Source organism: Pipistrellus hanaki (assembly GCF_964339955.1).
Source record: "Pipistrellus hanaki genome assembly, chromosome: 4".
In the NCBI taxonomy this organism is placed as follows: domain Eukaryota; kingdom Metazoa; phylum Chordata; class Mammalia; order Chiroptera; family Vespertilionidae; genus Pipistrellus; species Pipistrellus hanaki.
Window position 1 is genome coordinate 69,162,197 of NC_140506.1, and position 27,294 is coordinate 69,189,490.

The 27,294-nt window shown below is 36.4% G+C and overlaps 1 protein-coding gene across 2 annotated transcripts in view; it reads left to right on the forward strand.

Moving 5' to 3' along the window:
* SLC12A2 (solute carrier family 12 member 2) overlaps positions 1 to 27,294 on the forward strand; it is an 86,704-nt gene that overhangs the window by 23,255 nt on the left and 36,155 nt on the right. For both annotated transcript variants that reach the window (XM_084880947.1, XM_084880948.1), the window contains exons 3-12: positions 1,382 to 1,457; positions 1,760 to 1,855; positions 12,206 to 12,345; positions 14,004 to 14,114; positions 16,037 to 16,145; positions 16,708 to 16,835; positions 16,945 to 17,029; positions 20,514 to 20,665; positions 25,669 to 25,776; positions 27,067 to 27,190. In XM_084880947.1, coding sequence (XP_084737073.1) covers positions 1,382 to 1,457; positions 1,760 to 1,855; positions 12,206 to 12,345; positions 14,004 to 14,114; positions 16,037 to 16,145; positions 16,708 to 16,835; positions 16,945 to 17,029; positions 20,514 to 20,665; positions 25,669 to 25,776; positions 27,067 to 27,190 — 1,129 coding nt within the window. The remainder of the gene's footprint in view (positions 1 to 1,381; positions 1,458 to 1,759; positions 1,856 to 12,205; positions 12,346 to 14,003; positions 14,115 to 16,036; positions 16,146 to 16,707; positions 16,836 to 16,944; positions 17,030 to 20,513; positions 20,666 to 25,668; positions 25,777 to 27,066; positions 27,191 to 27,294) is intronic.

Consider the following 27,294-nt stretch of genomic DNA (forward strand, 5'->3'; position numbering starts at 1 on the left):
GATCAAGTTAATAACTTATACTTCCTTTCCTTGTGCATATTAAATTCAGTAAAATAAAAATATTTTTAATATTTTTAATTTAGAGGTATACTTGATTACCTCTAAACTGTATTATATTGCCTCTTGCAAATTTCACATATTGTCACCTTTCAGTACATGTGACAGGAGCATCACAATCAAGCAAGCTGAACAGGCAATAGAGCTAAAATATGCCTGTTTCCTTTTCTGTTACCCCCATGACTTTTTTTTTGCATTTTAATTTCTTTATTGATTAAGGTATTAGTCAATAAATCATCCCCCCATCACCTTTTGATGAGAAATGTGTAGAAGTTACAGGGAGCATAATAAAAGGAAAATCCTTTTCTTAAGTGTTGGGGTCACTTCAGTAGACAGCATTTAAGGTTTATTTATTATATTTTTAAATATATTTTATTTATTTATTTATTTATTTATTTATTTATTTATTTATTTATTTATTTTTACAGAGAGGAAGGGAGAAGGATAGAGAGTTACAAACATCAATGAGAGGGAAACATCGATCAGCTGCCTCTTGCACAACCCTCTACTAGGGATGTGCCTAAAATCAAGGTACATGCCCTTGACCAGAATCGTACCTGGGACACTTCAGTCCACAGGCCAACGCTATATCTACTGAGCCAAACTGGTTATGGCTAAGGTTTAGATTTAATTCTGTTTTTCTATGTTTGAAAAGCCACTAAGGATTTGATTAGAGTAGATAAGCTAAAATAAGCTCATTGGGACTTTGAAGGCGCTTAGAGTTGTACTGAATTTAGGGGAGAGGTAGAGGGAAATCCCAGTTCTGGTAGTAATTTTATTGCCTAGCTAATAGAGTAAATGTGAAGGTTCAAATATTTAGTTTGCCTATTCTTAGATTTTAATATTTTAGAAGGCTATGTTCTATGAAGGAACATAATAAACAAAGTAAAAGTAAACTGTCTTATAGTTAGGATTCTTGAAAGATATGTGAGCAATTGGCATTTTGTGTTGATAAAAATATAAAACAAATCTGTAGAAATCATGAAATGAGGATGTTATAAAACAAACAAAAAATTAAGCTTACGTGGATTGATAGAGAGGAGCATGAACTACTTTTTTTTTTTTTTTTTTTTTTTTTTAAGGATAAATCTACCTACTTCGGTTGCCTCTGCTGCTTCCGATAATTGTGATGGGTATGTGATGGGTTAATACACAGTCACATATTACACTTACATTAGCTCACATTCAAGTTCTCATTAAGCTCTTTAAAAAAAACTCTTAAAATGACTTTCTACATCTTAAATGGCTAGTTTAGCATTTATTGCTGTATTATATACTTGATCACTTTTTTTCATCAGTGAATCGGCCTTTTTTCCTTTCCTAGGTACGATGTATGTTAAACATTTGGGGTGTGATGCTCTTCATTAGATTATCATGGATTGTAGGTCAGGCTGGAATAGGTAAGTGAAGTTACGTACTTCTTGTTTCATTTGAGAATGAATAAACAAAAGGAGCTGTGTGTGGGTCTAGGCTCTAAACTTCGTAAAATACAAGCAGCTGGAATCATTCTAAGCTTTGTTCTCCTTTATACAAGATTATTGTTTTAATGTTCCTTTTTCATAATTCTCATTTGATTTCTCAAAAATGGGATAAAAATAAGGTAATTATTAAGAAGTTCTGTATAACTGGACTAATCATTTCTAAGTATGGCAGGGTTAAATAAGATGTAAGTTTTCTTAGTCCTTTTTCTTCTTCTCTAAAGGTCTGTCGGTCCTTGTAATAATGATGGCCACTGTTGTGACAACTATCACAGGATTGTCTACTTCAGCAATAGCTACTAATGGATTTGTACGAGGAGGTAAATTCAGTCTTTTCACATTATTGTCATCAGATTACTGTTACTAGAAAAAAAAAGAGATTTAAATCTTATATATTTTTTTTTTTTACCTTTAAAAAGCAGCATATTGGTCTATATAGACAAGAAAGTTGCTACTAAGCACTTTCAAACTAGTATATTTGAATATAAAATTTTATATTGACCCAACATGTATGCTTTTAGTTTTTTTTTTTTAGTTTTTTTTTTTTTTTTTTTTTTTTTTTTTTTATAAGTTTTTATTTTTCATATTATTACAAATGTTCCTTCCCCCCCCCCCCCCCCACCATTGCTCTCCTCCACCAGGTTCCCACCCCACCCTCTGCCCTTTCCCCTCTCCCCATTGTCCTCATCCATAGGTGCACAGTTTATGTTCAGTCTCTTCCCACGCCCCCCTCTCCCTTTTTCCCCAAGAATCGTCAGTTCACTCCCCTTCCATACCTCTGATTCTATTATATTCAACAGTTAATATTGTTCATCAGATTTTTTTAATTTCCTTGGTTTTCAGATTCACTTGTTGATAATTACGTATTTGTTGTTCATAATTTTTATCTTTGTTTACTTTCTCTTCTGAAAGAACCCCCTTCAGCAATTCATATAATTCTGGTTTGGTGGTGATGAACTCCTTTAGCTTTTTTTTATTAGTGAAGCTCTTTATCTGGCCTTCGATTCTGAGTGATAGCTTTGCTGGGTAGCTTATTTTTGGCTGTAGGTTCTTGCTATTCATCACCTTGAATATTTCTTGCCATTCCCTTCTGGCCTGCATGGTTTCTGTTGAGAAGTCAGCTGACAATCGTATAGGTGCTCCTTTATAAGTTACTACCTTCTTTGCTCTTGCTTCTTTTAATATTCTCTCTTTATCTTTTGCTCTTGGAATTTTAATAATGATGTGTCTCGGTGTGGTCCTCTTTGGATTCCTTTTGTTTGGAGTTCTGTGCGCTTCCTGGACTTGTAAGTCAAATTCTTTCACCAGGTGGGGGAAGTTTTCTGTCACTATTTTTTTCAGTATGTTTTCGATATCTTGCTCTCTCTCATCTTCTGGAACCCCCATAATTCTGATGTTGGTTCGCTTGAAGTTGTCCCAGAGGTTTCTTACATTATCTTCAATTTTCTGGATTCTCTTGCCTTCTAGCTTCTGTGGAGGAGTGTCTTCTGGCTCTTTATGTTCCAAATCTTTGACTTGATTCTTGCGATCTTCCCTTCTGTTTTTAGGACTCTGTAGAATATTTTTTATTTCAGACAATGTATTCTTTATTTCTTGTTGATCCCTTATCATTTCTTGTTGACTCCTTATTAATTCTAGTTGATCTCTTTTCATATCCTCATAGGCCTTATCCATCTTTTCTAGGAAATTCTTGAAAAACCTTATAAGCGTAGATTTGAACTCTATATCCAGATGCTTTTTGTCCTCCATTTCTTTTGTTTGTGATCTATTTTGTTGTCGCATTTCGCAGTTACAGATGGGGCGAGGTTTCAGGGTGGAGCCTGCAGCTTTGGCTTCCGTCAGCCCCGCCCTATGCGGGTCCTTCAGTGCTCGCTGCCGGCGCCTCTGAGAGAAAGGTGCCCTCGATTTTCGCCTGCTGCCAAACAGTCTATGCTCTCCCCCAATGAGCCCGGTATTGGGGTTCAGTTCAGTTGGAAGTGGAGTTGGAGGTGGCGTTCACAGCAGTCTGGAGCCCCAGTCTCCTTCCCGTCAGGGCAATCCCGCAGCACAGCCGACCGTCCCTTCTCTGGGTGCAGTGTGCGCGCCTCCGGGACCTCCTTTCTCCGCTACCCCGGGGTTCCGACTTACAGCCCAGCTCCCTATGGCTGAGCCTGAGTCCCCGGGGTCTGGCCCAGATCTGGGGTTCAGAGCAGTCAGGGGCCCAGCACAGTCGGAGTTTTCTCTCCTTCCCGCTTGGGAACGCCCGCCAGGCACTCGGCCTCCCTCCTCTCCGGCTCCGTCCTCTCCGCGCCGCGTGTCTCCGTACCTTAGGCTTTTACAGCTCCTCCGTGCTTCCTTCTGGTTTTCTCCTTGCTTCTCGTTGTAGGATTTCCAGTCAGTCGACTTTCCTGTAGTTCTGGGTAATGTCCATTTTATATTTTAGTTGTATTTTATTAAAATTGTTGTGTGCGGCTGCGGCTAGTTGCCTACCCGAGCAGCCATCTTGGATTCTCTTCTGCTTTTAGTTTTTAGGGTGCTGAGTGTATTTGGCAGCAAGAATGGAGTTTCTAGGTGGGTTTCTTCTCCACAGGGCTGCCCCTTGTTGCTCCTCTTAGGCTTTAGCCCTTGGATCAATAGAGCTAAAGGATCGTCTTGCATTTGGTCCATATTGTGCAAGCATAACCTCATTCCTTCTCATTGAAGGAAACGGCACAGTTCTTTCCCCATTATCTAACAACTTTAGTGAGTTATATGTGTGACCCTGAATTCACATCCTCAACTCTAACTGTACTCTGAGGTTCCTGAGGTCTCTTTCATTGGAGTTCACAAGATCTGTCTAGTAAGATTTTACCCCCCCTGGGAAGAGCATCCAGAAGACCAGGAGAGTGGCCATGGAATCCCTATGAGCAAGAAGAAAAAACTCCATTTTTCAAACAAAGCTCATCATCCAGCTAGAGAATGGAAAAAGAAATATGTACCAGCTTCTGTAAATGATCATAGCAAGTCACCTGAGAAAAAGATCAACCTGTTCCATCTGCCTCCACTATTTTTCAGATCTGTATTGGACATTATATACACATAATTTCTGATTTATCTGTATTTGATTTTTTTTAAAATTTCTTTTTTTTAGAGAGATACCCAGATTGAGTGTTTCATTGTCCCCTGTTAGCTTCATATTTCTTACTTACCAGAGGATTCAAATCACTGTGGTCCTTAGGGAAGCTGATAACTCACATCAATATGATTATGACTATGCTGAACATGCATCACTATTTGCTGAAGTTTCATGTATACATGAGTCTGGATTGAGTGACAGTGGAGTGTAAGATGTGTATATATCCAAAGAGTTATCAGGTAATACTGGAAGTTGCCTTTTGGCTTATGTACTGGATGCCCTGTGTTTAAGTGGAAGGACAAAAGGAATGGGGTATTAGCTATTTGAGGGAATCAGAAAATCATCAAAGAATTTCTCCTTTAGCTCTTCAAATCTAGGTTGTGAGCCTCAAGGGGAATGGGACACGAAGCCACTGTCAGCATGAACCCTGAACAATTTTCCACATGAATCCAAATTTATGGGAAGTATTGATTTTCTTGCATTCTGACTAAAAACCCATTTCATCTTTCAATACTACCAAAAGTTTTTATATATATTCACAAATATATCTCAGAGACTGAGATATATATAGTCATCTGTCCTGGAATACTAAGGAAGTCTGAGAACATGGAGTGTTTCCCAACAACTTATATGTTGCAGTTTTGCCTGCGATCCCTCAAAATGATAGAACCAGCTAAGGAAGAAATTATAGGGACACCCATTGGATCATACGTACAATTCAGATTTCTTCTGTTTTCAGATATTCATACAAATGAGAAAGTAAATACACTTGTTGAAATAATGAAACCAATAAAGGAAAAAGGGGAAAGGCATTAATTTAAAGAAATAGGCCGAAGCCGGTTTGGCTCAGTGGTAGAGTGTCGGTCTGCGGACTGAGGGGTCCCAGGTTCGATTCCGGTCAAGGGCATGTACCTTGGTTGCGGGCACATCCCCGGTAGGGGGTGTGCAAGAGGCAGCTGTCGATGTTTCTCTCTCATCGACGTTTCTAGCTCTCTATCTATCTCCCTTTCTCTCTGTTAAAAATCAATAAAATATATTAAAAAAAGAAAAAAGAAATAACCAAGTATTTGGAAGCTATGCTAGACGGTATTCATTTTTCACTTGCCAGTTGTTGACTGGACACCTGGCTGGTCCTTTACAGAATATAAATGAGCTGCCTCATCTATACTAAATGAAGATTCCTTCAATGAATATAAGCCCCTTCTGTTTTCTCTGCTTTATGCACTTGGAGAACTCTAACAGGATTTACTGGCTTCTTGAGAAAACCATACTTTCCACATGGAAGAAAGTAAATACAGGCATAAAACTAATGAAATTACATTGCATCCTGAACTCATAATTCTAAGTTGAAAGTATCAAGTCAGTATGACTCATAGATTTTATCAAGAAAGGACACGTTATTTAGCTTTGTTCACAAAAATTACCTGTAAACAAACGATCAAGCCAGTAGCAAGGAGCACCCCCAGTGCCCACATTGTGTATTTCTATTAAAGGGAACGGTTGCATATCTGGGCAGGAAATGCACTAGAGGAGTCTAGACATCATTCACATCGGAAAGTAAAGAAGGTAACAAAAACTACTAATTTCACGCCATAAGGACCCAGCTTGAAAAAACTAATAATGACTGAAGTTTTTTTAGTTTGAACAGCAATTCTACTACTACTAATAACTGATTTGGATGAGAACATCTAAAAATCCATGAGATCACAGATACAACAAAAAAATCCTATTTTTCACCTTTGAAGAATGCTATGAAATTGATAAAGATGTCGAATAAAGCTTTCATAAATGAAAGTTTCTTTGTCTGAACTCAGTGTAACCAATAAATTAATAAATGATTTTTTTCTTTATATAATTTACATAAGTGAAGAAGGAAAGAGAATTAGAAGATTCCAACTCTGTAAACCCTTTACTTGGTAGGAGTACCTATAAAGTATTGTTTCCTAACAAATTTAATCTGAAATGTATCATGCCTGTAGCTTCAGGAATCATTTTGTAGAATATGCATGCAGGGGAGCAAGGGATTTATTAAATGACTAGAGGCCCAGCACATTAAATTTGTGCATGGGTAGGGACCCTAGGTCTGGCCTGTGATCAGTGCTGATCTTCCCCGGCAGCCAGAAGCCAGCCCTATTCCCCATAGCCAGCCCCCTTCCCCATTCCCTGTCGGGCAATCGAAGCCTGCTGGCCAGGGCAATCAGAGCCTGCTGGCCAGGGAGAAGGACAGAGAGGTTGGCCATTCCCACCTGCTTGCCAGCCCTGCCCCCCGCCACCCGTGGGGCAATGGGTGTGGCGATCTGGGCCCCACTTGCTTGCATCCGACCTGCCACCCACTCCCCAGTTCCCAGTTCCCTATTGGGTGATCAGAGCCTGCTGGCTGAGGGGAGGGACCGTTTCTGCCCGCTGGCTGGCTCTGCCCGCTGCCACCGGTCACCCTCTGTGTGTGGAGTGACCAGTGGGGTGATCAGGGCCCTGCTCATTTGCACCTGCCTTGTCCTGGTGCAGCTCACATCTGCCACCACCCACCCGGTTCCCCGTTCCACCATTGGGTGTTCGGAGCCTGCTGGCCAGGGGGAGGGACCTAACGCATGGGGGTAACTCATGCATTAAGCGTCTGCCCCCTGGTAGTCACTGCGTGTCATAGCGACTGCCGTCCGATCTATTTGCAAATTACACTACACACACACACCACTCACTCACTCACTCACTCTATAGGACAATAACAGCAAATTCCACACTGGCAATCTCCCTGGAACAAGAAATTTTAATTCAAATTTTTCCAAGGAGCAAAAGAGAGAGGGAGTTATGATTGAGAACAAACTTTAAGAGTGTGATTTTGCTTTTCTTCTTAACAGTAAACCATTTTATGTTTTAGTAGGATAGGACCAAAGTGCTGGATTGGATCTCTTCTAGCTCGGCCACTGAGGGCTTAATTTGGGCTAATTCCTTATTGAAAGGTCTGCACAGGGGGGGAGAGAGTAATAGAACTGTGCAGAGGATCAAGGTGCCAAAGGCTTAGATAGGAGAAATGGAGGGATTCTTTGGGAATAATGATGTCTAGAGACCCCTAACAGGATTTATTTTGGTTTACAGAGACCCATCTTAATTTCCTATGAACTTAAAGTTGTTAATAAGGGAATTAATAGAGAAATATTTAAAATTTTGCTTAAAGGTCGCAGTTGTTTAGTAATTTCTATTGGAAGAGTTCCTTTTTAAACTTGTGTAGTTATTAATAGAACTATTGAGGTAGTACTTTACTTGATAGTTTATTTTTATTTATCTTGATTCTTAAGTTATGACATTTATCTATATTTTATATTGAATAATATTTTATTCTTGTTTTGTAAGGTATGTGTCTCCAGTCTTGTGAAATGTATACTTTTCCTAATGTTATGTCCTTTTTGCCACAGGAGAGATTTGATATTATTAAGTAACCTTAAATTGGCTTTATCAACATCTTTTAGAGATTAAACAGATACCAATCTAGAAAAGTGTAGGTTGATTACCCAGACAGAAAGTGCTAGGAACCTTTTTTTCCTTGTATTGGCAGTGTAAGTCATTTTTAAAAAAATGAACTGCTTGTAAACATGTAATAATGTTCAATTATGAAGCCTAGGATAAAAATGATATGGAAACATTCAGTGTTTCTGAAAAGAAAAAGTCAAAACTTAGAAAGTAAAAGAGTCTTAAAGATTTCAGGCTTGATTAGATTTTAGTGATGATTTTTCGAGGGTACTGCTTAAAGTTACTGGCAGCAGATTAATGAATCATCCCCTCAGTTCTCTGTCTCCACAGAGTAAGAATAGTATCACACCTTACCTTCAACTCTGGCACAGCCCTGCCTCAGCAGACAGTTATGTTCTGCAGATGGTTGCAGCTGGATGGGAGCCCAGAGCTCTTTCCTGTTCTGCAGATCTTGTCAGTCTTCTTAAGAGTTTGGATTTGACAGAATTTACTTGGGCTATGGCAGCAGGTTCTGTGACGTAGGTGATCCTGGCCAGCAACCACCTTCACTCAGGCCAGCATTTCCTAGATTCACAGAGCAGAGGTCTCCCGTCCTTAGTCTGTGATATGGACTCATTCACTTATGAAGTAGGGGACAACCACAGCTTTTTATAAGATGAAAGTGTAAATTCCGGTATTTTCATTCCCTTAAAGGTGTCATTCGAAGAGTAGTCTTAGCTTTTTGTTATTGTTAATCCTCAACTGGGGGTATTTTTCCATTGATTTTTTTTAGAGAGAGTGGAAGGGAGGGGGAGAGAGAGAGAGATACATCATTGTGAGATCGATTAGGTTGCCTCCCACATGAACCCTGACTAAGGCCAGGATTGAGCCTGCTATGAGGAATGTGCCCTTGATGGGAATTGAACCTGTGACCCTTCAGTCCTTGGACTTTTATCTACTGAGCCAAAGTGGGTAGGGCAAGCAGTCTTAGTTTTGATTACATCTAATTTATCACTTATTTCTTTGTTGGATTATGCTTTTGGTGTGGTATATAAGAAATCCTGCCTCATCAAAGGTCCCAAAGATTTTCTTCTAGAAGTTTTATAACTTTAGGTTTTCAGGTATATCTCTTATTATTTTTAGTTAATGTTTATATATGGTACAAAATAGGAATCAAGAACATCAAAAGTCATTTGGATATCCAGTTACTTTAGCACAATTTGTTAAAAGATTATTTCTTCTATTTCATTGCTTTAGTACTTTTGTAAAAAGTTAATTGACCCTAGTTATCCAAAGCCATCTATAGATTGAGTGAAATTCCTATCAAAATTTCAATGACATTTTTCACAGAAATAGAAAAATGTATATTAAAATTAATATGGAACCACAGAAGACCCTGAATAGTCAAAACAATCTTGAGAAAGAACAAAGCTAGATATTGGGAAAATTGAATATTCACAGGTGAAAGAATTAAAATGGACTCTTTTCTTACACTATTCATAAAAATTAGCTCAACGAGTATTAAGGACTTAAATGTAAGCCCTGAAACTAAAATTCCCAGGGGGGAAAAAAAAAAAAAATAAATAATTAAAAAAAAAAAAAGGAAAAAGCTCCTTGCCAGGAGTGTTGACAGTGAAATTTTATTTTTTTATTTTTTGATATGACATCAAAAGCACAAGAACAAGAAAGCATCAATGAGCCGGGACCGGTTTGGCTCAGTGGATAGAATGTCGACCTGCAGACTGAAAGGTCCCGGGTTCGATTCTGGTCAAGGGCATGTACCTTGGTTGCGGGCACATCCCCAGTGCGGGGTGTGCAAGAGGCAGCTGATCGATGTTTCTCTCTCATCGATGTTTCTAACTCTATTCCTATCTCTTCCTCTCTGTGAAAAATCAATAAAATATATTAAAAAAAAAAAGAAAAGAAAAGAAAAAAAAAGAAAAAGAAAGCATCAATGTGTTTCTTTCACATCGGATATTTCTCTCTGTCTTTCCCTCTCTCTTAAGATCAATGAAAAATATCCTCGGGTGAGGATTAAAGAAAACACACACACACACACACACACACACACACAGCAAAAATTAACAAATGGGACTACATCAAACTAAAATGGTGCAGCAAAAGAAACAAAATGAAACGACAACTAAAAAATGGGAAAAAATAATTGCAAATTATTTATCTGATAAAGGGCTAATATCCAAAATAGATAAGGGTTCATATAACTCAATAGCAAAAAAATAACCAATCTGATTAAAAAGCGGACGCAACACTTGAATAGACATTTTTCCAAAGAAGACAGCAAGTTAATGAAAAGGTGTTCAATACGACTAATCATCAGAGGGATGCAAATCAAAACCACAATGAATTAGAGTGGCAATTATAAACAATACTAGATAATCTAGATAATAAAAGCTGGTGAAGATGTGGGAAAAACAGAACCATTCTGCATTGTTGGGAATGTAAATTGGTACAGCCACAATGGAAAACAGTATGGAGGTACCTCAAAAAAACAACTATCATATGACCTATCCCACTTCTGGATATTTATTAGAAGGAAATAAAATTATTTGGTTGAGATGTTGCACATCTATATTCATTGCAGCATTATTCATAATAGGCAAGACATGGAAACAACGAAACTACCTAAGTGTTCATGGATGGATGGATGGATGGATGACGAAAATGTGATATATGTACACTCACACACACTTGAGAACTATTCAGCCATCAAAAAGAAGATTTTGCCATTTGCAACAGCATGGATGAAACTGGAGGGTATTATGCTAAGTGAAATAAGTTAGAGAAATACAAATACTGTATAATCTCACTTAGATGTAGAATCCAAAAAAGTGAAATCATAGAAACAGTAAAAAAAGTAGTTTCCAGGGCTATGGGGTGAGAGAAATGATAAGATGTTGGTCGAAGTGTTCGGGCTTTCATTTATAAGAAAAATAAATTCTGGGAATCTATAGGAAGTATAGAGACTATAGTAAACAATACTGTTGTATACTTGAAAGTTGTTAAGAGTAAACCTTAATCTTTTAACAATAATAAAAAAGTAATTGTGTGAAGGATAATGTTAACATTTTGGTAAACATTTTGCAGTGTTTTGGTAAATATTTTGCAGTGTTTATGCATATCAAATCATCACATTGTATATCTTAAACAATGTTATATGTCAATAATTTATTAAAGCTGGGGGAGATTAATTGACCCTACATTTGTGATTCTATTTCTGGAATCTATGCTGGTCCATTATCTATAGATATGCTATTATGGTACTGTAGCTTTATAATAATTATTGAGACAATTGCATGAGTCTTCCAACTGTGTTATTTTTCCAAAATTGTTTTGGCTGTTCTACCTTTTCATTAAAAATTTTAGAATTACCTTACCAATTTCTGTGTGGAATTTTGATAGGAATTGTGTTGAATCAATTTGGAGAGAATAAACATCTTAACTATGTCTTCCACTCCATAATCATGGTGTCTCCATTTAGTTTTTCTTTGGGTTTAAGTTGTCAGTACACAGATCTTGCAATTATTTTTTAGATTTAGACTTAAGTATTTCCTGTCTTTAAGTACTACTGTAGGTAGGTTACTTTTTAAAATTTCAGTTTCTAATTGTTCATTGCTAGTACATTGGAAAATGGTGGATTTTTATATATTTACCTTGTAACGTGTCTGTCAGCATTCTTCAGAGAAACAGAATAGTGTGTGTGTGTGTGTGTGTGTGTGTGTGTGTGTGTGCGCGCGCGCGCAGATTTATTTGAAGGAAGTAATTCCCATGATTATAGAGGCTGGGAAGTCCAAAACCTGCAGAGTGGGTTTGCAGTCTGTAGGCCCAGAGAAGAGCTGATGGTGTAGTTCCAAGTCTGAAGATTATCTGCTGCAGAATTCCTTCTTCCTTGGGGAATGTCTGTCTCTGTTCTATTCAGGCCTTCAGCTGATCATAGAGGAGGACAATTTTTTTCATCTTTATTGTTGAAAGTATTACAGATGTCCGTCCCCCTCTCCCGCCCCCTCCCCCATTGAATCCTTCTAGCTGTACTCACCCCCTCTCCCGCCCCTCACTGGAGGAGGACATTTAAAATACTAACTTTGGCACTATTCTTTTTTCTCCTTTTCTTTAGGAGGAGCATATTATTTAATATCTAGAAGTCTAGGGCCAGAATTTGGTGGTGCAATTGGCTTGATATTCGCTTTTGCCAATGCTGTTGCAGTTGCTATGTATGTGGTTGGATTTGCAGAAACTGTGGTGGAGTTGCTTAAGGTAATTCACCTTTCTTCTAGTCACTTGTTTCCCAAATCTTTATTGAGGGCTTATGTGCCAATCTCCATATTAGATGCTAGGAAAGCAGTGATGAACACAAAACTCATCCTTTAAGTTCAGTGTGTGAGGCAGAAAAAGAGGAAAACCATAGAATGTCAGAAGTGGGTAACTGTAGAGACCTTGGCAGCACAAAGGAGGATCACTTGACTTACCATCCAGAAATGGGATGACAGAGGAGTGTCAAGGAAGGGAGTCTAGGCTTCAGCAGGCAGATAGGAGAGGGGGCATGTGGAATGGGGTGAACAGTGAAGAAAAGGAAACAGACCTGGAAGGGTAGAGTATGGTAGGTTAAAAACACATTATATTTCTGTATGACTGGAGTACAAAGTTGCAAGAGATTTAAGACTAGAGAAAGGAAAAAGTATCAAGTCAGGAAGGGTCTTGTTTGCTATTAAAATAGAGCTTATCTAGATTGGACTGGGGGACCATGACTTGATCAGATTATCATGATGTGACCTAAAGAAATATCTGATCATGGGGTAGAAATTGGATTGAGTGATCACAACGGGACACTGAGACCATTTAAAAGGTTGCTGTAGTTTTCTTGGGAGAAGAGATGTGGCTTATATTAAAACAATGATGAGTGGGGCTGGGGAGGTGTAGATGAATTTGGCAGATTTAAATAATGTTGAATAAGTCAACTGATGATTAATGGGATGAGAGAGATTAAAGAGAAAGAAGGATTTAAAGTTTATACACAAATTTCTGAGTTGGGGATTTAGGTAGAATGTAATGCCATTCACTTGAGATAGAGAACATAGGACAATTTAGTTTTAGGTGTCTAATTTGAGGAACCAGAGGTGTATCTAAGTAATGCTGGCCAGAAAGTAGTTGATATACTGTTCTGAAATTTAGAAGAGAACTTGTCTAGAAAGAGTCATTAGGATGTGTTGATTTAAAGCAGTAGAAGAGAAATAGGATTCAATATTGTTAAATGATAGGAACCTCAACTGACATAGTTGTTCATGTCAGGCTGTTGTAACTTTTTCTGCAGTAGTATGTGGTACATTATAACATGTAAAATTTGAAAACACTGACATTTACATTGGCATTGCCCTTATCCATGTAGGCTAAAAGGATGAGTGAAAGGTACGGCTGTAAGCAAGCAAGCAATATAATCAATAAGAGTTCATGTTCTTTCATTGTTTAATTTAGTATGCTAATTTCATTGATACTCAACCACAAATACTTTTTGCTTATAGAATAGGGACACTGTATGAAGGTATATTCACCACCTTTTATGCAAACTAAAAGACTAAAGCATGACTTCACTAATCAAAATGAATGCAAAATATTTCTGCTATGTAACTTAAGAACGTTTATTAGAACTAGTTAGTTATATGATTTTTGTTTACTTGTCAGCAATTCCCTTTTTGATATATCACATCTGATTAAATATAGCATTATTAATTTGACCATATTGATATCATATACTTGAATGACATCAATAGTAAATATTTTTTTCATTGGATTCCTATTCATTTGTTAAGTAGGTATTTATTCATCTTCTACATGTAAGGCACTGTGATATCTAAAATGTTTCAAAATAAGGACTATCTAAAACCTAATACTGCTTATTTATAACTTTCTTTTTCTAGGAACATTCTATTCTTATGATAGATGAACTCAATGATATCCGAATTATTGGAGCCATTACTGTGGTGATTCTTTTAGGTATCTCAGTAGCTGGAATGGAGTGGGAAGCAAAAGTAAGTAATGATATTACTGGAATATCAGTAAATATTTAATATATGAACTTTTATAGCTCTTATTTTAAGAATGCAATAAAATGTGGTAAGATTTTTAGATTTTAAAAGTTCCTAAGTGGCCTTTTTCAGGGAAATTTATGTATAGGGTTATTTTCTAATTGACAAGATGGGATATTTGAAGATAGCCATTAGTCTAGGATCTAGTTAAATACAGTATTTTTTTAAATGTTTTACTTCCTACCTCCCCTCCAACCCCTATTCTTTAAAAAAAAAAAAAAGTATTTTATTGATTTTTTTCACAGAGAGGAAGGGAGAGGGATAGAGAGCTAGAAACATCGATGAGAGAGAAACATCGACCAGCTGCCTCCTGCACGTCCCCTACTAAGGATGTGCCCGCAACCAATGTACATGCCCTTGACCGGAATCGAACCTGGGACCCTTCATTCCGCAGACCAACGCTCTATCCACTGAGCTAAACCGGTTTTGGCACCTCCAGCCCCTATTCTATGATTTACATTATATAGAGATGCTTAGGTGAGTTAGGTAGCCCAAATTAAACTGCTGGCTTTGTAATTTATTTAAATTTCAAAAATAAACATAGGGGCAGTAAACTTCAAGTTAGTGCCATTAGAGGTTGGAGAAGCTAATCTTGCTCCTAGCTTTTGAAATGTCAGAAATCTGACTACCCAAACAGGTATCATTGTATTGGGGGAAAATTGCTGAATTCACATGTTAATATATATGCAGAGCACCCAACTACATATATTTCTGTATCTCAGAGGGAATATGGCATAGTATTGCTCTTGTTTCCTGAATAATGCATATCTACAAAAATGCTACTGAGCAACTCAAAGTCACTTCAGGTTTCTTTGTGTTTATAGCTTGTATAAAATCACGTATTTGTATTGTATGTGAGCTATGATAATATTTATTAGATGAAAAATTAGCAAAGTCTGAAAGAATATTTTTCCATGGTAGGTAACTCGTTACTATAAAATTAAATCATTTACTTATAGATTAAACAACTTGACTTTACTAAAAAGAATTTCATCCAACAAATATAAGTGGTCCTTATTCTCACAGATGACAGTTTTTCATGAGTATCTGCCCAGTTTTATTGAGAGGAGGAGGAGAGGTGAAGTGGGCAAAATGGGTAAAGGGGTCAAAAGGTACAGATTTGCAGTGAAAAATAAATAAGTCATAAATGTAATGTTCAGCCATGATGACAGTAGTTAATAGCACTGTATTGTATATTTGACAGTTGTTAAAAAGAGTATATCTTAAAAGATCTCATCACCGAAAGAAATTGATATAGTGATGAAACTTATAGTGATCATTTTGCAATATATAAAAATATCAGATCATTATGTTATACTCCTGAAACTAATATATTGTTATATATTTGTTATGTATCTGTTATATCCTATAGAACAAAACAAAAAAGTGAAAGAGGAGAGATGGTAGTTTGCATGGATTATTTCTTTCTTCCAGTCCCACTTCTACTTGAATTTCCCTCCTGGGCGTTGTCTTCTTTTTATACTTTCCCTTATTTTCATATAGCTGTCACACATTCAACACTGTGTTTGAACTTGATATAAAACCTGGGTGTTTAACAAATATATTGTACTGTATGGTGGAGGGGACAGGAATGAATGATGCACAGAATGAAAAGCCTACGGTGTTTTGGAATGTATAGTGTTTTATGATTTGTGGGAAAGCATGTGTGTCATTAATTCATTTCAAAATATATGGCATCATTATACTTTTGCCATTTTTTTTTTTATGGAGTGCCTACCCTGTGCTTGGCATTGTTTGATGCTCCAAGGAAACAAGACAGAAATCCTTTCCCCCATGGAAGTTGTATTCTAGTGGAACTGAATGAACAACATATTTTATTTTATTTTTAATGTTTAAAATTTCAGGCTCAGATTGTTCTTTTGGTGATTCTCCTACTTGCTATTGCTGATTTCGTCATAGGAACATTTATCCCATTGGAGAGCAAAAAACCCAAAGGTTTCTTTGGTTATAAAAGTAAGTAAAAAAGCTAGAATATTTTTAAAAGTGTATATTATACCATTCTATTAGTAAGTAAATTTAGTACATTTTAGATATTTGTAATGTAATTGATTTTGGTATGGTGACTTACTGGCAATTCAATATAGTTTTGTATACTTTATGTTATAATTGGAGTTAAAAATCATTTTTATTTGTATCTTTCCTTTTCATTATTAGCAACAAAAGGTAATAGAATGTAAAAAACAAAACAACAAAAAAACCAATGCTACTGAAAAAAGTTGCTTTCTCTACTAATTTTAGGAATTTGTAAGTGAAAGGTAACTTTTGTTCTGATGTTGACTTTTTCATTTAACACAACAGTCAAAAAATGTCTGAGACTGAAAGTAACTAGAAATATTAGTTTTTGTGTAATCATATAAGAAAAGAAGAAATAAGTGAATTAGGAAATATTTAAGAGTTTAACAGTTACTTGAACTGAAGAAATGTCAGGGATCATACATACCACTTACTCTTGACCTAAATTATTATGGTTTAATCTCCTTTCTATTAATTACCAAAAGTGTTTTGTTCTTTACAGCTGAAATATTTAATGAGAACTTTGGACCAGATTTTCGAGGGGAAGAGACCTTTTTTTCTGTCTTTGCCATCTTTTTTCCTGCTGCAACTGGTATTCTGGCTGGAGCAAATATCTCAGGTGATCTTGCAGTAAGTACTGTATTGATTTATAGTAAAAAGCACTATATTGATTACATATTTAAAAAGGTATACATTTATTTTTAAAGGTAGACTTAAAAAAAATCTTCTTGTTTTCTAGGATCCTCAGTCAGCCATACCCAAAGGAACACTCTTAGCCATTTTAATCACTACGGTGGTTTACGTAGGAATTGCAGTATCTGTAGGTAAATAGCTTTACATTTCTTTATATGTTTCAGAAATTTTAGTTATTTTTAAATTCAGAAATATTTCCGTCAAAAGACATGGTATTGCATATTTTAATTAAAAAAACAGTTTAAGTAAACTAGTAAATGATTTTATCTAGACATTATCTAAACCACCGAATGCTCCTCCTCCAGAATTTTAATTAATTATATTAAGTTAGAAAATATATAAAATCATATCTGCAAACTCTTCAATTTCAGAAATATATTCATAGAAAATATCATTTAAATATAAAAGTATATGCATTTAACTTTCATCTTTACACATTCTTGAATATTATTGTTTATGGTGGTTATTTAATATTTTCTCAAAATCCTACTTTATGAAGATTGTTTCAAGACGATTAAGTGCAGTGCCTAGCATTTTTAAACTGATTTTGTTGAACAGTACAAAGTACATTGAATTTAAAAACTTACATCTTAGTGAATTGAATTAAAATGGTATTTAACCATTTTACTACATTTATGGGCTCATAGCATTTTAGAACTTGAAAGGACGTAAGTGGTCAACCAATCTCTAAAATAGATAATGGAATTGGTGCTTAGAGATTTCACTACTAAGGATAACTGGTGCTTGCTTTATAGAATTGCTTTCATAGTAAAGTGGGTTTTGGTTTGTTTGTGTGTTTTTAAAATAAAGTCTTTAAAGGCTATTTATAATTCCGTGTTTCCCCGAAAATAAGACATCCTCCGAAAATAAGACCTAGCGCATGGAAAGATAAGTCATCCCCTGAAAATAAGACCTAGCGCAACTTTGGGAGAAAAAATTAATATAAGACACTGTCTTATTTTCGGGGAAACAGGGTAGTAGGTTTTTTAACTAAACATTCTAGTCTAGAAAAAAATTAGATAACTATTAACACATATAATTTGCATGTAGTGATTAAAGGAATTGTCTCAAATTTATTATACTTCCATTAAAGTGTATACTTTACCCAGGAAACATATCCTTTAATTGTAAGCCTTGCTTTTAATGTATAAACTCTAATTCAAATTTTATAGTTAAATGTTTTAAGCATATTGCAAAAGTAAATCTTATTTTAATACCAATTTAAAGAATCACAAATTCTAAATTCATAGACTATACAATAAAGTTTCCATAGTATTTCAGTAAGAAAATTTCACATTTGCTGTACATTCAGTCATTTTTGGGAAGTCCTGACAGAAATGTTTTTACAAACTCTTCTGCTAATTTCCATTAATGTAATACTGAAATATCAGTAAAAGAGAGTTGGAAAAGCCAATAATCAGTATTATTGTAGATGTTAAACTAAAATTTAAAAAAGGAATTATATGCATATAAGTACAACCAATGGACACAAAACTCTGGGAGGGAGGGTATGTAAGGGGGGGGGGCAATGGTATACCGTATGTACAAAAATAATAACTTAATAAAAAATATATTTAAAAAATAAATAAAATAAAATAAAAAATTAGATTTCATTTAGCCTTAAAATCCATACACAAATATAATTTTAAAAAAATAAATTATATGCTATTTATAATCTTATCAAAATATTTTTTGTTTCCTTAAAAGTTTCTACCTAGTATTCTTGTATATTCTATACATAAGCTAAAGAAAATTTAGTTTTAATTTAACAAATGATTATATTTTAAATTGGAAACTAATTTGTTATATCAGATAAGTATTTTCTGTTTGTTTCTGACCCTCTAACACAGGGGTCCTCAAACTTTTTAAAGTGGGGGCCAGATCACGGTCCCTCAGAGAGCTGGAGAGCCGGACTATATGAACTACTAATTCCTACTGTAACACCTCGGCTGCGCTCACTGCCCAAAAAACCTGGCGGGCCGGATCAGACTCCTCTGCGGGCCGCATGTGGCCCGCGGGCCATAGTTTGAAGACCCCTGCTAACACTACTGGTCCACATACTCATTTTATTCTGCGTACATTAGCCCTTGGAGCAATAGAAGTAGCCCTTTCTCCCTGGTCTTCGGTGGCTGAACCAGTAAAGATTGCCTCTACACCAGTGATTGGGTAACTAGTACAAAACAATGAAGCTTTTCCCAAAAAAACATATTTTGGAACATGAAACACAAAAAACACATAAAAGCATAACTGCTTTAGGTATAGACAGGGCTCAGTTCTCCCCTCAGTCCCTATGGTTTCAGAAGTACCTTTAAGAAAACACTGCTCTGAAAGTTAGATTAAGAATCTACCTAATAAAAGTAACATGCTAATTGACCATACCTCCACGAAGTCCACCAGCCAATCAGGAGTGCATATGCCAATTAACCCAACAAGGATGGTGGGCTAATTTGCATATGCGCCTGGCCGCTCTGGGCCTCTGTGCAGTGTAGGAAGGTGGAAAGGCAGCTCTGGCCAGAGCGAAGGCGGTGCTGGCAGCCAGGGAAAGGAAGGCCCATTCTGACACGAATCTTCGTGCATTGGGCTTCTAATTTAAGAATAAAGAACTATGTGTAGCTCTTGCTGGTGTAGCTCAGTGGGTTGAGTGTTGCCCCATGCATCAAAAGGTCACAGGTTCAATTCCTGGTCACAGCATTTGCCCAGGTTTTGGATTTGGTCCCCAGTTAGGGTGCCTATCTTTCTCTGTACCTCTCCTGTCCTCTCTCTTCAAAAAAGAAATAAGAGACTATGTGTAGTCTGTTTAGTCATTAAAATATTCTTCCCTTTATTGTTCAGTGTTTGCTATAATGCCTTGTATATGATCAAATAGTAGTGTTAAAATGCTTCAAAAGTAAAAATATATGAGGTCTAAGGAACGATTATTACTTACTATGCATCATGTTATTTCAAATAATGAATTTCTTCAAGAAAACTTAAAATTTTTATTATTGGAGTTTTCAATTTTGCATAAAAGTAGAGAGAATTTTCTAATGAGCCCAATATAACTATTATCCAGCTTCAGAAAGTTTTCAAGAATTATCAGTACATGGTTAATCTTATTTCATCTATATCCATTCACTCTGCCCTAAAAGTTATTTTTAAACAAACCTGAGATACCATATTTTCCTAATACCAGGTTAGACTTATTTGAGACAAAAGTTTAAATAGAATTATAATTTATTAATGTTCATATTGTTCAAAGTATTTGAAGTATAGGAAAATACCTCTGCCATATGGAACTCTTTCAACGCAAGGTTTTTATATTTGCTTACGGACATCTTAACCAAATAGGCCAGGGAATAGTTTTCCTAATATACCATTTATAAACATCGATATTTTACAGCTTGTTAAGTGTATATGTGTAAATACTACCCAGTTCCATTTCACTAAAATATTGGGGACAATGATGCTTTCCCAATTCTGTTCCACATAAAGCTATCTTAACTGTAAATGCAGTTTAAGCCAATATAAGCAAGTTCATATGCAGTCAGTATCATAATTTCTTTACGGGTATATATAATTTGAAATGAATATAAACATTAGCTCTATTATTTGTTCTCATTGTCGCTTGTGCTTCAGGTTCTTGTGTTGTCCGGGATGCCACCGGGAACATTAACGATACTATTGTGACAGAGCTCACAAACTGTACTTCCGCAGCCTGCAAATTAAACTTCGACTTTTCTTATTGTGAAAGCAATCCTTGTTCCTATGGCCTAATGAACAACTTCCAGGTGAGTATTAAATTTATGTTATAACACATTCTGTATTTATCTAGATGTCAGACTACTATCAAATCTGACCATTCAGAGTACAGCAGTAATTTAGAAAGGACTGTTTTTATATTATATCTAGATTTAAAAAAAAAAAAAAAAAGACTGTAGGTAACTAATTGGACAAACAGAAAAATATGAAAAGGTAAGATCTGAAGCCATTCAAGAGCAGAAGGACCCCCAAGTGTAATACTAAGAGTATAATATATGTAATATACTGTTTGAGAAAGGATGAAATCAAGCATAACACATGGTTATGTTTGCTGAACCTATTTCTGGATTCTCTGTTCCATTGATCTGTGTGTTTATTCCTCCACCAATGCCATACATTATTGATTACTGTAGTTATGTAAATCTTAAAGTCAGATTGATTGATATTTCCCATTTTATCCTTTTTCAAAATTGTTTTAGCTACTTTAGTTCCCTTTGCTTTTCCATATAAATTTTAGCATAATCTTATGTTTTCATTCTATCTACAAAAAGTCCATTAAACCCTATTAAACTTGTGTATCAATTTGGGGGAGCACTGACATATTTATACTATGTTGAGTGTATCAATCCATGAACACAGTATGCTTTTCCATTTACTTAGAACTTCTTTCATTAGCATTGTGTAGTTTTCAAAATACAAGCCTTGTACATATTTTGTTAGATATACACCTAAGTATTTAATTTTTATTTTGAGCAGTTTAAATCCATACTAACCTAAATGAGTTCAGTTTTCTAATTAAAGGTATATAAATTGCTTTAAATATAAATACCCCTTTAAAGATTCTGGTCATTTTATTTTTTATAAAAGTTACAGGTTTTTAGAAATGGAGAATAGGTTATATAAAGGGAGAAGGATCCTTAACCAGTTAGCCTGAGTGGATAGAGCACTGGCCTGTGAACCAAAGGGTTCTGAACTCAATTCTGGTCAAAGGCATGTACTCTTGGTTGCAGGCTCCTCCTCACCTGGGCTGTGTGCAGGAGGCAACCAATTCATGTGTTTCTTTCACCTTGATATTTCTCTTTGTCTTTTCCTCTCCCTTTCACTCTCTCTAAAAGTCAATGGAAAAATATCCTGGGGTGAGGATTAAACAAAATAATATAAAATAAAATAAAGGGAGAAGGAATTACTAAGATAATTTTCAGAGTTGCTTGAAAAGTCATAGAATGCGAGAAGGAAAAATAACACAAAGATGTAATAGATTCGGGAGACTAAAACATCTATTTTTATAATAGATATAATTTTTTACAATAGATGATTCTAATTAAAAGTAAAAAATAAAAATTTTGCTTTCTAGTGTTTTTGCAATATTATGTAAATATATTAAGCAGAATAGTTGGATTTAATATATTTCAGAAAAGTAAATTTTATGTAGAATATATACATTTTTTATAAAAAATTTAGGACTTAAGTTTTCAATGGCATTATTTTTATTTTCTATTGTATCATTTCATGCAATTGACTGCACTTTCTGTGATATTGAACCCAATTATGTAACAGAAGTTTGTTTTTGCTAGTCACAAGATTAGGCAAAATTATAGAAGTGAAAGGAAGTATTCATGTCCAGCTAATGTTTCAGGCCAATTCTGATATTGATATTGTGTATGAAAGGCACAAATGTTAGTCTCTGCCCGGTGACTGAAATGCCAATCAGATTTCTGTGCTGCTGCCTTAAAATAGAAAAGTACGTTGTCTTTATCAAGTCTAGTATGTACTCATTCAAATAAAGAGGAGTTTTATATGCATAAATCTGATTTTATAATTAATATAAATGAGAGTGAGAGAGAGATTGCCTCCAAGTACGTGCCCCTACCGGGACTGAAACTGCAACCTAAGTATGTGCTCTCACACTGGAAATCAAAACTGAAACAACATTCTAACCAGCTCAGCCACACCTGCCAGGACTCAGTTTGGTATTTTGACAAATTTCAAAGGTGTAGAAAGAACAGTGCAATGAATATCTGTGTACCTACCCTTCACTTATATTTACTAGTTGTTTATATTCTGCCCCACTGCTTATTTTTCTATGTATGTATATTCTTTCTCTCCTCAAACATCTACCCTGTTCCCCCGAAAATAAGACAGTGTCTTATATCAATTTTTGCTCCCAAAGATGCACTAGATCTTATTTTCAAGGGATGTCTTATTTTTCCATGCACTAGGTCTTATTTTCAGAGGATGTCTTATTTTCGTGGAAACACGGTATATAATAAAAGCCTAATATGCTAAGTGTCTGGTTGTTGGGTTATCTATCCAACCAATCAAAGCAAAACATGCTAATGGTATGCTAAGGCCACTCAACTACTCACTATGACATGACCACCAAGGGGCAGATGCTCCAACTGGTAGGATAGCTTGCTGCTGGGGTCTGGCTGATCGGAATTGAGCAAGATGGGCCAGACACGCCCTGGAGCCCTCCTGCAGTCTCTCCCCAGCTGGCCAACCTCCAGCATCCCTCCTCAGCCACGGTTGTGCACCAGTGGGGTTTCTTGGCCTGACCTGTGCCCTCACAATCTGGGACCCCTCGGGAGGTGTCGGAGAGCCAGTTTTGGCCCAAACCCACAGGCCAGGCTGAGGGACACCCACTGGTGCATGAACTGGTGCACCAGGCCTCTAGCCACTTTTAAGTATTTAAAACATTCTGTACACGCACAGTACAATTATCTCACTCAGGCAATTTAATGTTGATAAAATACTTTTATCTAAATATACCATATTAATATTTCCCTGCTTGTCCCACAAATATCATTTACAGCTATTTTTCCCACATTTAGGATCCAAACAGGGATCATGCATGACAGTTAGTTCCTATGTTATTTTAAAATGCTTTAACCTAGAGGAGTTCCCAGTTTGCCTATTTTAATCTTTCAGTATACTGACATTTTGAAGAGTTAGGGCAAATTGTTCTGCATTGTACCCCTCAGTTTGGATATTGTACTCCTCAGTTTGGATTATCTGATTGTCTTATGATCTAAATGATCTATCCATTTAAAAAGAAATACTTCATTATGTGAAAATGTTTGAACACATACAAAGATAGGGAAAGCAAAACAAATACACACAAAAAATCAAAAAACATCATAATCAATACCCATGTATTATTTTAATATCCAAAAAAATAACCTTCCTGACGGAAGTATATCACATCACCTTGAAATATTCTTGCCAGAAAATTTGTACTTCAATCTGACTAACTCAATATCTACTTAGCAGTTGACTAAAATTCAGAGGTGAGAAGAAACACGTTAAACAACAAAGTGTAAATGCAGTCAGCAAAATCCAGGGGGGGGCAGATTTATAGGAGAAATGATATAAAAATAATAAAATGTAAAGGAAAAGATGAGCCTGCAGATTTAAAGAGACTTTTAAGAGATACATTAAATGTAAAGTACAATCTTTTTGCCAATACTTATTTGCATAAGCCAGTTTGAAAAGCAAAAGGACAGTTTGGGAAATTTGAATGCTGTGTGGCTATTTGGTGCTGTAAAGAAATTATTTAGTTTTTAAGCGGTGACAGTGGCTTTGCAGTTACAGGTTTTAAAAGTTCTCACCCATCTATATATATAAAAGCCTAAGCGACTATCCAGCCATTCAAACGGTTGCTATGATGCGCACTGACCACCAGGGTCAGACACTCAACGCAGGCATGGAAACATGAAACAGACTTACGAATCTCAGAGGGAAAGAGGGTGGGAAGAGATTAACCAAAGATCTTATATACATACTAGAGGCCTGGTGCATGGACTCGTGCACTAGTGGGGTTCCTCAGCCTGGCCTGTGGGGGATCAGGCCAAAACTGGCTCTCCGACATCCTGGGGGGGGGGGGGGGCAGGGGGAAGGGTCCCAGGTTGTGAGAGGAATCGGGCTCCCTTTTCTCCCAATATTATGTCACTTTCTATATCTTCTTTCATCTCACTTTACCCTAAGTTTGGGGGTAACGGACGACTTGTAGGCATTTAACTGCAAAATGTAATTGTTTAGCAAACAGGATTTACTTAGCCTGGAATCTAGTTGGCCTGGGGCAGGACCCTGCTCAATATAGGCTCCCACCCAGGCCCTTCTGCTCAGGCGGAGCCCTGTGGTGTCAGGAACCTCCTTCTTCCCACCTGAGCTGCTCCTTCGTCTCCTTCTCTCCCCGAGGTGGTCCATTGGTGCTACTGTCCACCCAGAAGGAGAAAAGCCACGGCTAAGAGTAGTAATAGGAAAATTTGCTGCCTCCACTGGAAGTTGACATTAAGTGAATGGGCTGGCATGGCCACCAGATGTCGGGGCTGCAGCCAGTAGGTCCTGTGTGTCTCATCATTTAGCTAATTTAATTGAAAAGTTTCTATAAGGGCCAGACCCATGATCTCTGCAATGTGCTAGAGGCCTGGTGGGGACCCAGGCCCAAAGTGGGGAGTCAGTGGAGTTCCTCGGCCTGGCCTGCAGGGATTGGGCCAAAACTGGCTCTTCGACATTCCCCGAAGGGGTCCCAGATTGTGAGAGGGTGATTCTTGGGTGACGCACCCTGGAATCAGGCTTCCTCCTCTCTGATTCCGGGTGCATCACTCGAGAACCATAGCTGCCAAGTCACTGCAGCTCAGCAGCTCCTGCGTTGAGTGTCTGCCCCCTGATGGTCAGGGTGCGTCATAGCTACCAGTTGGCCAGTTGCTTAAGCTTTTATATACTAGTATATAGGTGGTATCTGTAGTTTGGTTCACAATAATGTGCAGATTGGCCCTGAGTAGGTCATTGTTGAAACTGGGTGATGGGTCCTTGATGGCTCAAGATGCTCTTCTCTCTGTCATTGTGTGTCACAATTTTGTAAAATGAAAGGTTTTAAGGTAAGAACTAGTGGTAGATCTATTTCTGAATTTGTAATGACCATAACAATTTATTACTGTCTCCTTCATTAGAATAATGATGTATAATATTGTATTCTTTTCATAATTGTTTTTAAGACTTATTTTTCCATTTTATCCCACTTTTTTTTAAGGTAATGAGCATGGTGTCAGGATTTGCTCCATTGATTTCTGCAGGTATCTTTTCAGCCACTCTTTCTTCTGCATTAGCATCCCTTGTGAGTGCTCCCAAAATATTTCAGGTAAGTACTTTCACATTATAATCTTTATTAAAGGAGTGTTTAGGTAATATAATCTGAGATTGTTACTATTTTTAAATTAATTGCTTCTGTCAATCCCAAATATATACTATCACACACACACATACAACAGGTATATTTAATTTTATGCATATGAAAATATATATATTTTGAATATATATATTTATATAACATTTGTGCATTTACATACTGTTATAGTCTTTGAATTGTGTTTCTGGAAGTAGTGATTTTTTTGCTTTTTGGACATTTTCTGATAGTATAAATTTTCATAGTGTTGTACCAAAGACGAGGAGTGCGCTCCAAGACCATAAATCAGAAGAATTAAAGTATCTTGTTTCCAATAGCATGACACCAACCTAAATGTTTTATTTTACAGATGTTTGAATGCCTAATAAGTGCTATACATTGAGTTTAATGATGAATGAGATGGATATTACCTCCCTTTAATGAGCATTAAATGAATAGCTGATACTGAATAGGAATTTTTTTTTATTACTAAATCAAACCAACAAAATGTTGATTCTGCAGCTGTTTTTAATGTTGTAGTTGTAGCCAGTTAGTAAAGATGTAGGGTATTTTTCTTAAAACAGTTTTCAGGCCCTGGCCAGTTTGGGTCAGTGATTAGAGTGTTAACCCTAGGATTGAAGGTTCGATTCTGGTCAAGGGCACATCTCAGTTGCAGGCTGAGTCCCCGGCCCCAGTTGGAGTGCATATGGGAGGCAACCAATCAAGGTGTCTCTCTTATATAGATGTTGCTATCTCTTTGTATCTCTCCCTCTCTTCCATTCTCTCTAAAAGTCAAAGAGAAAATATCCTCGAGTGAGGATTAACAAAAACACACAAAGAACCTCAACCAGTTTATAGTATTGTTTTAAGAAAAATAATTAAGTTCTGTAATTTGGATTCTTACCTGCTGTAAGTCTAGCATTTGGACTTGTTGTAAAGCAGTTCCCATCTCTGTCATACTTCTCAAGCTTCTGAATTTCTTCTATTCGTATGCCTTTTTTTTCTGATTCTTTCTTCATAAAAGAATTTCAGCATGAGCAGGGAGTAAGGTGGACAAAAACTTCTAGTATTCCATACTCTTTTTGACTCTTAAAAATGTGTGACTCTCCTGTACAATATGTAGGTGAAGCAGTATGAGCTAGAGAAATCGAAAGGACAAAGAATTAGAAATATGGGCTCCATTCCTGACTAACCAGCTGTAACTATAAGGAAATCTGTGTGTCTAATTTAAAATGTTTCATTTTATTGTTTACATTTCTTCATTAGGCTCTATGCAAGGACAACATCTACCCAGCTTTCCAGATGTTTGCTAAAGGTTATGGGAAAAATAACGAACCTCTTCGTGGTTACATCTTAACATTCTTAATTGCACTTGGATTCATCTTAATTGGTTAGTCAAATAAATGGTGTGCTAATGTAGATTTTGGTGCATTTATAATGTTAGCTTTAAACATAATGTTACTTTGCCTAATTTACTAAATTAGTTCCTGATCA